At 36.5% G+C, this 14,016-nt stretch overlaps 1 protein-coding gene across 1 annotated transcript; it reads right to left on the bottom strand.

The window, feature by feature from the left end:
- Window positions 1-1,426: 1,426 nt before the first annotated feature.
- Window positions 1,427-2,636, bottom strand: LOC105801353 (receptor-like protein EIX1). Its single transcript, XM_052623538.1, has 2 exons — window positions 2,364-2,636; window positions 1,427-2,218 (listed from the first exon to the last, which is right to left on the bottom strand). Exons 1-2 carry the CDS (start codon window positions 2,634-2,636, stop codon window positions 1,427-1,429), a joined length of 1,065 nt encoding a protein of 354 aa, XP_052479498.1.
- Window positions 2,637-14,016: the final 11,380 nt, after the last annotated feature.

Consider the following 14,016-nt stretch of genomic DNA (forward strand, 5'->3'; position numbering starts at 1 on the left):
TGTCCTGTCAAGTTGTTGTAGGACACATTGAAGTGATTCAAGAAATTCAAATTGGAGAAACTTGGAGGGATTTCCCCATTTAGTCTATTCATGGACAAATCAAGAGATTCCATTAACTCCATGTTGCCAATGCTGTCTGGTATATTTCCTGTTAAGAGATTCCCTGAAAAATTTAAAGACAATAGTCCAACGAGACTACCAATTTCTTTGGGGATCTCTCCTGTGAGACTGTTAGCTGAAAGGTCCATGCTCGTAACAAGTCCTAGTGTGCTACCATATTCATCCTCTCGTCCTTTCAACACCAATAATGCGTTCAAAACAATTGCGTTAGTATATACATACTCCGCAAGAACAAAATTATTAGTTTTGTTTGTTGTGGCCATTGCACTTAAACTATTAAAACATTTTGGAATAACTCCAGAAATGTTGTTGTGGGCAAGGTCCAAGTTTTGAAGAAATTGAAGATCACAAATTTTATGAGGAATATGTCCATCAAAGTTATTTGATCGAAGGCTTAGAATCACAAGTTTTGAGAGCTTATCACCAATCCATGCTGGTACACTTCCAATGAAATGATTTTCACTAAGATCAAACATAATCAAATTTGGAGAATTTTGCAATGTGGAAGGCAATTCTCCAAACATTGTATTGTTTCAAAGGTTTAGCATTTTAAGATTTAGATGCCATAAAGAAGGTGGGATTTTGCCGGTCAAATTGTTGCTTCCCAAATTTAAAAGGATCAAACGCTGCCAATGATTCCAACAATCTGGAATATCTCCTGAGATAAGATTTTTATCAATGTAAAGAACTTCCATCCCTTTCTCACTTGATGAATTACAAAGTAATTCAAAAAGAGATCCCGAAAATAAATTATTTGATAAAATTAGAAATGGTAAAGTTGGCAATACTCTTGGCAACGGGCCTATGAATCGGTTTGAACTCAAATCAACAATGTTTCTCACATTCAAATATGAAATCTCTCCTCTAAGTTGATTCGAGGAAAGGTTTAAATGTTTAAATTGAGTGGGAAGGTTCAAAAACCAAGTGGGCATGACATCTGAAATTCCTGCACAGGAGATGTCCAAATAAGACAATTTCTTTTGGAATTTTAGCCATTGGGGAAACTTTGGGCCAAGATGCCAGTTACCCAATTCGATCCGTTCACATTGAAAGGGGGAATCCAGCTTGAGTTTGGTTCAAATCTAAGCCGATTGTGTGATACTGCTAGAGTTGTCAATCTCGTGAGATTAGAAAAATGGGTTTCTGATACAACTCCTTCTAATTGATTATACCCACAATCCAGAGTTTCCAAACTTTCTAGTCGTCCCAAAGATAGAGGAAAAGTACCATTTAATTGATTTTCTGAAACATCAAACAACTTCAAAGATGATAACTGCCCTATAGACCAGGGAATTTGGCCGTTTAACTAATTTTTTGAAACATCAAACAACTTCAAAGATGATAACTCCCCTATAGACAATGGAATTTGACCATTTAATTGATTTTCTGAAACATCAAACTTCTCCAAAGATGTCAACTGCCCTATAGACAAGGGAATTTGGCCGTTTAATTGATTTTTTGAAACATCAAACAACTTCAAAGACGATAACTCCCCTATAGACAATGGAATTTGATCATTTAATTGATTTACTGAAAGATCAAGCTGAGTAACAGAGCTCAAGTTTCCAATGGCACTCGAGATTGTTCCTTGTAACTGGTTATTGCCAAGACTAAGGAATTGAAGACGGTTTAAACTATACAAGGAATTGGGTATGGACGAATTGAGATGATTCCAATTAAGATCAAGAACTTCAAGAAACGAGATGTTCCCAAAGTAATCTGGAATTGAGCCTTCCAAAAAATTGTAACTAAGATCAATGGACACAAGACCATGAAGACTAAATATCCACTTAGGTACTGAAGATAAGCCGTTCCCAGAAAGATGAAGAACAACCAGTGATTTTGTAGAATTAACACTGGTCGGAGATGGATCATTGTCTAAACCACAACCTGACAAGTGCAACTCTAACAAAGAGGGAAGTTTGAATGTTACCTGTACCCAATCAGTTGCTTCAGAAAGATCCGCAGAGCTCAAATCAAGATACTGCAAGGAAGAAAGTCCAGAAACCCATTGAAGACTTTTTGATTTGAGATCATTACCTCCAAGATCAAGATACTGCAACTTTGAGAGATTCCCAAGGATATGAGGAATTGCTCCCTGAAATTGTGCTCGAGAGAGGTTAAGATATGTTAAACTCTCCAAAGAAACCGAAAAATTTCGGATATGTATCTTTTAAAATCGTTATAGCTCAAGTCCGTGGAACCGAGATGCTTCAACTCCAAAGATGAAGGATTTATTTTGCCTCATAGCCGGAATTGTAGTAAGCTTCCATTTCAAGATTTGTTGCAAAGCCATCGAGCTCTGAAGAGGAGCGCCAAGTGCGCTTTGTTGACGTGGCTGTGGAGTTATGGCGACGACACCATCCATTCACAAGAATCCCCACCTTCAACCCATGACGATAACTTGTTTGAAGGATTGTTGAAGTTGGTCGACATGAAACCAACACTCGATTCCATACAAAGCCATGAAGACCAAGCAAAGTGGAGCAGATGCAAGGGTCACGATGCAAGCTCATTTTGTTCATTTTGTTATATTTAGTTGATGAAATGAGTGTTAGTTCATTTCTAACTAAGTTAGCTTTCGATTGATGTAATTAGCTTATGTATGAGTTTGTAAACACGCTTTTGTATAAGTTTACAAGCTAAGATTTCAAGTTTCTATGTAATTAGTGGAGGTAGGTAATTACTTGTTGATTTTGACAAGCCTTATGCTTGAGTTATGTAATGGCTTCAAGCCATTGTTTTATGCATGAATGAAATCGTTTTGTTCATCAATATTCTCTCAAATTTCCCACTTATTCTCTTCTTTCTTTAACTCGAAATTGTTTGTTTGCTCAAAGAAGTTTGAGGCTTGCTCGACAAGATACTTGCTGAGTCTGCTTGATTCTAATTGTTGCACCAACAATTGGTATCTAGAGCTTATTTCTTAAGGGACCTGTTATACAAATCCATGGCTTCATCAAGCTTTTCACCAGCTGCACCTCAAGTATTCAATGGAGAAGGCTATCACATATGGGTGGTCAAAATGAAGACTTACCTGCAGGCTTATGATCTGTGGGAGGTGGTCAACTCAGATGTTGAACCAGAACCACTTAGAGGCAATCCAACAGTGGCTCAGATCAGGCAGCATGCTGATGAGAGGACCAAGAGGCACAAGGCCATGTCTTGCATTCAGAACTCAGTGTCAGATGTGATTTTCACAAGGATTATGGCCTGTGAATCACCAAAACAGGCCTGGGATAAGTTGCAAGAAGAGTTTCAAGGGACAGAGAGGACAAGGCAAAGAATGATTCTTGAATTTGAGGAGAGATTTCGAGAATTTAAAGATGAAGGAAGAAGAAACTGTCAAGCAATATTCTGACAGGATTATGGCTGTGGTTAATAGCATCAGGCTCCTTGGAGAGCAGTTTAATGAAGCTAGGATAGTGGAGAAAGTAATAGCAACTCGCTCGAGAGGTATGAGGCAAAAATCTCATCTCTCGAGGACTCAAGGATCTGCCCACCATTTCCGACCGAGTTGATCAATGCTCTATATGCTCAAGAGCGAGAGAGAGCAAGTAGACCGGAAGAGCATCAAGAAGGTGCCTTTCGAGCAAGGACAAATCGCCTACAAAGGCAAGAAGGCCCGGAGAGACAAGCCAAAGAATGATGTCATGAGAAGAGAAGGTCAAACTTGCAAGCACTTGTAGAAGGGTGGTCATCCGAAGAAAAATCTTGGTTCAATCCGGATCTTGTGTGTCGACATTGTAAGAAGAAGGGTCATGTTGAGAGAGTTTGCAAGAGCAAGACCAAATCAAGACGAACCGGTCTCAACAGATGAAAGTCGAGGCTCGAGTAGCTAAGGAGGACGGTGACCAAGAGGAGCAAGTCTTTCTTTGTGTCATGCTCACCGCTCAGAAAGGCTCTCATCTGGTTGGCTCCTAGACGATGGATGCACCAATCACATGACACCGATGCTGCAATCTTCAAGTCTTTAGACGTAAACCGTAGAACCAAAGTCAAAATTGGTAATGGGCACTTTATTCAAGTCAAGGCAAAGGTGATGTCTTGATATGCACTCCACAGTGCCAAAATGATCTCAAATGTGCTCCGGTGCACGAAATTGATGAAACCTACTCAAGATAGCTCAATTGCTGGAGAAAGGTTACTCTGTGGTGTTCAAGGACAAGCAGTGCCAAATCAGTGATCCAAGTGGATCCAAACTGATGGCAGTCCCTATGGCTGATAAGAGCTTTGTGGTTGACTGGACAAAGAAGTCAGACATTGCCTACACAGCCACATCAGATGAATCTAAGTTGTGGCATCAAAGGCTGGGACATGCCAACTTCAGATCGATGGCCCGAATGGTCAGAGAAGACTGGCTGAAAACTTCATCAACTCGGTGGACCATGATGATGTGTGAAGTGTGTCACTAGGAAAACAGCCGATTGCCATTTCCCATGAATCAAGCCCGAGAGCCTCGAAAAACTCCAACTGGTGCACACCGATGTGTGTGGCCCTATGAGGATCGAGTCACTAAGTGGAAACAGTATTTCATCTTGTTTGTTGATGATTTCTCTAGATATTGCTTGGCTTTACTTCTTAAAACAGCAAATCGAAGTAGCCACCGTGTTTTGGAAGTTTAAAGCTGCCGAGATGTAAAGCAGTGCAAGTCAAGACCATAAGGTCGATAATGGGACCGAGTACACCTCACCGGTTCAAGCCTTCGTGATAAGGCGGCATCAAACACCGACTTACCAACACTTATACACCTCAATGAATGGTGTAAGTGAAAGGAAGAATAGGAGCTTAATGGATATGGCCAGTGCTTAATGATTCGTAAGAATCGCCTAAAGCACTATAAGCGAAGCGATAACACCGCAACATACATTCAAAATAGACTTCCAACCAAGGCTTTGGATCGAAGACTCCATTCGAGGCTGGTTTGGCTTCAAGCCATCAACGGCTCATCTGAAGGTCTTTGGATGCATATGTTACACACATGTACCGCTTGTTAAAAGGGACAAATTGTCCGAAAGGGCTCGACACGGTCTTCGGTGGGCTACAAGACCTTTGTTAAGAAGGGCTATAGGATCTTGGATCCTTCAACAAACAAAGTGTCGATGGCGGGGATGTGGTATTTGATGAAAGGTCATGTTGGGCCGGAAAGGCATGAACACGAGGAAGTTTCAAGAACTTACAAACAAACCAAGTCGAGCGAACAAAGTGTTCTGAAATGGACATTGATGATGAACCATCAGAGGAACAAGATCAATGACCGAGATTTATGAAAGGGCTCATATAGCCATAGTTGAACCAAGTAACTTTGAAGAGGTGAAGCTCGGCAAGAGTGGAAGCGAGCAATGGTGAGGAGATCGGCATGATTGAGAAGAACCGGACACTGGAATTGGTTGAAAGGCCACCAAAAGGAAGGTGATTGGGGTGAAATGGGTGTACAAAGCCAAGCGAGAATCTTGATGGAACCTTGAACAAACCGAAAGCAAGGTTGGTTGTCAAGGGTTCATCAGAGGTATGGCTTGGACTACTGGAGACCTTTGCACCAAGGGCGGGCTCGACACCATCGATCTTGATTGCCTTAGACCCAGCTCGAATGGAAAATTCATCAACTCGATGTGAAATCAGCTTTCGAATGGTTTTTAGATGAAGACATCTATGTTGAACAACCGCAAGGGTTTGAAATAGCTGGAGAGAGCATATGGTCTACAAATTGAAGAAGGGCCTATATGGCTTAAAACAGCTCCAAGGGCCCGGTGCATGAGAATCGATGGCTACTTGACTGATCTGGATTCAATCAAGCAAGAGTGAGCCAACATCAGTATGTCAAGAAGCAAGGGACACAAACACAACTCATTGTGTCCCTATATGTTGATGACCTTCTTGGTGACAGGAGGAGATCGGCAAGTCTTGGTTAATTTCAAGACCAAGATGCAAGAGGTGTTTGAAATGTCGATCTTGGGGAGATGTCCTATTTTCTTGGAATGGAGGTGACTCAAGCACGAATGGGATATTTTTAAGTCAAGAGCTTTGCCACAAAGATTCGACCAAGTTCTCCATGCAAAACAAAGAAACCAACTAAAACACTGCTTTCATTGGAGAAAAACTATCGAGCCAAGGAGATTTTGAGAAGGTATGTGAAACTACCTACAGAGTCTAGTTGGTTGTTTGCTATACTTGACGCCACTAGACCGGACATAATGTATGTCTTGTAGGATTGCTCTCAAGGTTCTTGCATTGTTGCAATGAGAAGCATTTCAGTCGCCAAGAGAGTGCTCGAGATATGTCAAAGGCACTTTGGACTATGGCTTAAGGTACAGCAGGAAAGGAAATCTAAATCTAGTTGGGTACACTGATAGTGACTGGGCTGGATCGATAGATGACATGAAAAGCACCTCAGGGTATGCTTTCAACCTTGGTTCAGCTATGTTCTGCTGGAGCTCGAAGAAGCAAAGTCTGGTGGCACAATCTCTGCTGAAGCGAGTATGTGGCGCAGTTAGTGTCATCAACCAAGCCATTTGGCTTAGGAAAATCTGGTGATTTGAATATGGATCAAAGGGAAGCAACAGAGATCTTCCGTGACAATCAATCTATCATTGCAATTGCCAAAAATCCTGTTCCATGGAAGAACAAAGCATTTTAGCATTAAGCTATATGTTGTTCGAGAAATGGAGCAAGCTCGAAGTGAAGCTAATTCACTGCAATTCGAGAGGACCACTTGCGACATTTTGACTAAAGCCCTTAATGTCACAAGGTTTGAGCATTTAAGAAGAAAATTAGGTGTTTGCACCATGCTAACCAAGGAGGAGTGTTGAAGTTGGTCACATGAAGCCAACACTCGATTCCATATAGGCCATGAAGACCAAGCAAAGTGGAGCAGATGCAAGGGTGCGATGCAAGCTCATTTTGTTCATTTTGTTATATTTAGTTGATGAAATGAGTGTTAGTTCATTTCTAACTAAGTTAGCTTTCGATTGATGTAATTAGCTTATGTATGAGTCAGTAAACACGCTTTTGTATAAGTTTACAAGCTAAGATTTCAAGTTTCTATGTAATTAGTGGAGGTAGGTAATTACTTGTTGATTTTGACAAGCTTTATGCTTGAGTTATGTACTGGCTTCAAGCCATTGTTTTATGCATGAATGAAATCAGTTTTGTTCATCAATATTCTCTCAAATTTCCCCAGCTTATTCTCTTCTTTCTTTAACTCGAAATTGTTTGTTTGCTCAGCAAGTTTCGAGGCTTGCTCGACAAGATACTTGCTGAGTCTGCTTGATTCTGTTGTTGCACCAACAAGGATCAATAAGATGATGCTTGAATTTCAAAAGAGCTTCTCTCTCACTCTGAATGCAAAGTAGGTTGGAATTGGCATGACAAATGGTAAAACAGACAGCGGGAATGAGAAGAAGAAAAGGGAAAAAGGAAATAGGAAGAGGAGTAGTCATGGTTGCAATTGCCATGGCTCACAACTCCAAATATATAGAGTAAGCTTTAGCTAAAACACAAAAATGCATGAAGCGCAAGGAAGTTTCTTCCAACAAAATGCATTAAATTCGAAATTTATTTATCCACAAAAGGTTATAAAGTTGAGTCAAACTAAAGTCTACTAAAAGCTAAAGGAGAAAAAAGAGAAGGAAAAGCTAATGGCAAACACGGAATTTGAGTAAGAAAAGCAAAATTTTGATAAGGAACTTTTATCTTTATATTCTTGTATCAACAAAACATAAAGTTTAGAAGCGGGTCAACTTAACCAAGTCTACGGAGTAAGATATTTTTCAGTATAAATTACACCAAGGTCACACTAAAATGTGGTTTGTCCTATTTTGGTCACTCTAATTTTTTTCTCAATTTAGTTATTCTCGTTAAAATAATTATTTAAACTAGTCACTCGCGTTAATCAATTTGTCCTGTTAAAATATAAACGTAATTTTTAATCCACAATACAACAAGTGAATCACATTCTATCACTCCCAAAGTAGAAATCCAACCATTGTACCAAAAGACTAGAACATTCACATCTAAATTCTCTATATTATTCATAATCTAGACAAGCCTCTATAGCATATGTCAATTTCGACTTGCAAACATAAAATCTAAATGAAAACAAAGCAACTCATTGATAATAGCAATTACAATCAAACCAATAGAAGCAACTCCTTGACAATTTGTTAACTTTGCTAATGGGGCATACTCGTGGATTGCCACATAGATGACATGTCAGCATTTAATTAATTCTATAAAATTTAAAATTTTATAATTTTTTTAAAATTAAAAATCATTAAAATAATATGTGGATCAAATTGAGACCATTTGTAAACTTTGAAGGTTAATTTTTAAAATTATGGCTAAATCAATATAATATGTAAAAATTAAGGGCTAAATTTGTTATTATCAATTTTTAATTGCTACGTTATCCTCTCGTAAGAGATTTAACAACACTTAATGGAAATGGACCAAAAAATCTTGTTTATTTGGATGACCAAATTAAAAATTGTTAGTAAAATGATCAAAACAGAAAAGGATAATATACATATAGCCGTGGTATAGTTTATCCTATAAATAAATAAATAAATCGTGTAAAATCTTGTAGGTGTGCACCCAAACTCTTTAAATATAGCAAAATATCTCAACATAAGGTTATTATTCAAATCTATTAGACGTATAGAATTTTGGCTTAGCTCCCCAAAATTCGAATTGCCTGCATATAACGAATAATAAAGGTTGAAGCTTTTGCCCTTGCCCATGCCTTAACCATGCCATACATCCATTCTTATTTATATATGTTCATTCCTCTTTAGTTATTTGTGGATGTATGGTTGGTTATTGTTGATAGTTGCCATAGATCCATTGTTGAGAAAATGGTGAAAAGCATGTAGCTTTGAGATGCCTGTTCTGGTTTCTCCTTTTTGAGTTAAAGAGAGAAGAGAAAAGGAAAAAAAGTGTTGGATTTGTCGAAACTATTTTTTTGTAAACGGAGGTCGACTTTAATTTTGTAAATGAAAACGAACACAGGAGTCGCCGCCAATTCTTTTTTGTGAGGTGTGATTGAATCACCTTGTAATTTGATTGTTTTAAATAAACGGTTTGATTCACTAAAACAATATTTTTCGGTCCACAAAAATCCAGAAAATGGGTTCGGGAGTCGGTTACGTACGAGGAAGGATTAGCACCCTCGTTACACCCAAAATTGGTAACTAATTGATTACTCAATGTCTTAATGTCGAAAGTTGAAAATTCGAAAAGAAATTTAAAATATTATCCCTTTTTATTAATTTTATTAAAAAAATGATTGAATAAATCGAAAAGAGAGTTAAAGACCAACTCGTCTCAAAGTAACGAAATATCACATCCCATAAGTTAGGACACAATATTTGGAGCCTTAGAAAATAAGCTTGCCTTTCATTTTTATTGAAATTTCGTATTTTGAAATTTAAAAGGATATTTTACCATTTAGGTTTAATGAGAAAATCGAAACCCCGTAAGTTAGGGTATGATTTCTCGAGTTTTCGAAATGCGAAATATTGCCTTTATTTTCAAAATTTTCCTTTTCTGAATTTGGGTAAAAATTAATGTAATGTTTAAAATGATATGTTTAGTTTATTCGATTATGGCATAAAGACGGTTAAAACATAAAAAAGCGTCTTGGAGTAATAATGGCATTGATATTGCTAAATGATAATGTTAATATGCATAAACAATAATAATAATGATGAAAACGATAATATAAATAACAATAACGATAATAACAATGATGATGATAATAATAATAATGATAATAATAATCTAAGTTTTGAAAGTACATAAAAGGAATAAATAAGTAACAATAATAAGGGCAAAAATAAAAAAAACAAGCCAATTAAAAATAATAATAATAAGTAAGTAAATAAATAAAACTAATATAAGTTTGATTAAAATTGAAAATAAATAAATAAATAAAATATTAAATGAAATAATAAATAAAACCCTTTTTTTAAATAATAAAAAAGGTTGAAGTTAAACAGACTAAGGATTGAATTGAAATCGAAATGAAATTCGAGGTACAAATTAAAAATAATAAAAATGGACTAACAAGGATCAAAATAAAATGCGTTAAAAATGATAGGGACCAAGTGGCAAAATATCCCTTGTCCTTATGCGTGTCGTTTCTTAAGGGACGAGAATGAAATAAATAAAAAATTATCGGGAAAAATAAAAAAAAACAAAAAGGGCTAAATTGCAACTAGCCGCAAAGGTAGAAGGACCGCACGCGAAAATAACCCATGCTCTAGAAAACACGCGGATCCTCTAGGCAAATGGGTCGGGTCACAGGTCAGAGGCCAAAACGAATAACCCATGCTCTAGAAGACACGCGGATCCTCTAGGCAAAAGGGTCGGGTCACAGGTCAGAGGCCAAAACGACGTCGTTTTGGTCACTGAACCAATTCTCAAAATGGCACCATTTAATGGTTGCTATTTAAATAAATTTTTTTAAAAAAATTTCATTTTCCTTCTTCCTCAGAAAAAAATCTAAAATTCTCTCAACCCTTCCCCTTTTCTTCGGCCAAAAGGGCCACCGTCCGTCCGTCATGGCCTCCGGCCGACGATGGCGGTGATTGCCGTATACAGCAGTCGGAGTCCCAAAAAAGGGCCATTTCTATCAAAATGACTTCCCCAAGCTCGTTTTGAAGCCGAAACCTCCAAAAATTAAGCGAAAATACTCGAACTAGCCGGAGACCCCTCGACTTTCGGCCACCTTTCATCAGAGGTGGCTACTTTGGGCATCCCAACGGAGGAGCGTAACCCTCAGGTACGCCTCTTTAGCCTTTCCCATTTTATTCTATGCCTTTTTTTTGTCAAAATAGATTTAAAAAAATAAATAAAATAAATAAAAGGAAAAAAGGAATAAAACAGAGAGAAAACAGTAAGAGATCCAAGTCAACACCTTTCATAATTTCTGATTTGCTCTTTTAATTTACTAGTGTGCATTCGTGAAAAAAATATTACAAAGATAATATTCGGCTTTTATAGCCGATTTGAAAAACCCCTAGTTTTCTATTTTTCTGTCGTTTTGCGATTTGGCTTTTCTCTGCTTGTTGTCTTCTGTCTTGTTGGTTTCCTCCAGGTGCCAGACGCGCGTTGAGGAGGTGTGCGGTGCAGGTGGCAGTGACAGGCAGTGGCAGAGGCTAGGGGTAGGCCTAGGTGTGGCGCACCTCGGTTAGGGTTTCTGTTTTGTGTTTTCTAGTATTAGGCTAGGTTTTTTTGATTTGGGCCTTTTGGGCCATTATAATTTTGGGCTGTAATAGACTGTGGACTTTTTATTTATTTTTGGTTTTATTTATTATATTTTTTGGTTGTTTGTTTAGGGCCCGGGCTAAATTGGCCCATAACAGGATTAATTATAGAGAAGTCCTTAAGTTTTTGTCAAAAGTAAAAAAAAAAAAATGCTATGTGTCATCATTTAATTGGTTAATATGCCACATCAATAATTCGTTAGTGGATTAACGAAATTTTTAACACAATGACTAGTTCGGTTAATTATCTTAATTAAAGTGATTAAATTGAAAAAAAATTAGAGTGGACAAACTCTATTTTAAAGTGACCTTGAGTGTAATTTGCCCTTATACTTTTATGCGTGTCTAAAATTACTATTTTTTTTTTTGAGAGAAGAAATTCATTAGTGAGAAAGTTACAAAACACAAGCGAACACAAGGAGGAGACAAATTACTAAACCTGAGCCAATAGGCACACTCCATAAACCCGAACTTACTGTCTGTAATCCTCATTTATATCAACATATGGTATAATTGCAACATTCTTTGAAAGAGATGCAAAGGAAAAAACATCTCATTCCATGTGGTTTGCATATAAGAAAGCTGCCCACACAAGTGGGTTGTCTTGTTGGCACACCTGACTAGTCCAAAAAAATGACAGATTTTTAAACTATCTTTCAGCACTAAACAATCATGTAACAATACACCTAGCTCAGACGCATCAATTATTGGCGGAGTCCAAGCAGTCATAACAGCCAAACAATTAGACCCAATGACCACATTGTCGAAGAACAGAGCCTTTAGCCATGACAACGCCTCCCGAATGGCATAAGCTACATCAATTCAGGACTAAATCTGGCGTACTCAAACCCCGAGAGACATAACAACATCCGCATTATTGACATACAATTAAACGCAATCATACATCAAAGCACACTTTCAATAAATTACACAAGCTTGAAATGCCCTTGATTCTTGTATGAGTACTAAAACTAAACTTGAAGTTTAGATCAATTGATTCAAGTAATCTCTTTTGAAAAGTGGCATTTAATAGATCTAAGATCTGAATCCTATATAATCAACCACAAACACAAATAAATCATTTGTAACAATTAATTAATTTTAAAATTTAAAAATTCTAACAATTATTTTAAATTTAAAATCAAAATTATTAAAAATATATGAGGATCAAATTGAGACCATTTGTAAATTTTGAGGCTTAATTTTTAAAGAATTTAACTAAATTAATATAATATGTAAAAGTTGAGAGCTAAACTTGTTATTATCGATTTTTAATTGCTACATCATCCTTTCTTCGAGAGTTAACGATACTTAACGGAAATTGACTAAAAAAATATCTTGATTGGTTGGGTGATCAAATTAAAAAAATGATAGATAATAAAAAAGTGACATATAACCTGTGGTATAGTTTAGCTTGTAAATAAATAAATCAATAAATCATTAAATGTTGTAAAATCTTGCAGGTCTGCCGTCCAACTCTTTAAATATTACAAAGATGAGGTTATTATTGAAATCTATTAGAGGTTTAGAATTTTGGCTTAGCTCCCAAAAGTTCGAATTGCCTGCATATAACGAATTATAAAGGTAGAAGCTTTTGCCCTTGCCCTATCTATGCCATACATCCTTTCTTATTTATATATGTTCATTTTTCTTTTAACTAGTTGTGGATGTATGGTGGGTTATCATTGATAGTTGTCATACCTCCATTGTTGAGAAAATGGTGAAGGACATGTAGCTTTGAGATGCCTGTTTTGGATTAATTATAGACAGGTCTCTAAGTTTTTGTCAAAAGTCAAAAGAAAGTGTCGCGCGTCATTATTCAAGGCTAATTTGTTACAACAACAATCCGTTAGTGGGTTAACGAAATTTTTAACAGCAGTGACTAGTTCGAACAATAATATTAATTAGAGTGAGTAAATTGATAAAAAAAAATTATAGTGGCCATTGGTGTGGTTTGCACTTATAATTTTATGTGGGTCTAAATTTACTAATTTTTTGAAAGAAAAAAAAATTCATTAATAAAAAAGGTCACAAAATAATAGTAAACACAAAGAGGAGACGTACTACAAAACTGGAGACAAACAAAATTCTACGAAGAAAGCTCCACTCCCACATTCTTTAAGACTTTCTAGGTCTTAAAAGCTAAAGGAGAAAAAGAAAGAAAGAAAAGGTAATGGAAAACACGGAATTTGAATAAGAAAAGCAAAATTTTGAAAATAAATCAATTTATCTTTTATTCTACTTTATTTAAGTCAAAAACTTTTATATATAAGTTTCCAAGAAAGAGAGAGGAAAAGAGAAGGAAAAGAAAACAGAAAACACGGAATTTGAGTAGGAAAATGTAGAGAAGTGTTTAATTGTGATTGGAGGACTGAAGTTTCTTTTTAATATTGATAATTATCTCAACACGAGGTTCTTATTTTTTTAATACTACATTGGAGAATTTTGGCTTTGCTCCAATCTTAGAAATTCCCTAATTTTTATATATGACTACAATATTTTTTAAAACTTAAAATATTACTTTTTAAAAATTCATCTTAAATCTATTTTTCTCAATCTCAAAAATTATTTTTCTTGCCGTAATCAGGGTATTCATCATTGATAGCACTGATTAATTTTCTAACCCTGGATA

The sequence above is a fragment of the Gossypium raimondii genome, chromosome 11, assembly GCF_025698545.1.
Source record: "Gossypium raimondii isolate GPD5lz chromosome 11, ASM2569854v1, whole genome shotgun sequence".
Classification (NCBI taxonomy): Eukaryota; Viridiplantae; Streptophyta; class Magnoliopsida; order Malvales; family Malvaceae; genus Gossypium; species Gossypium raimondii.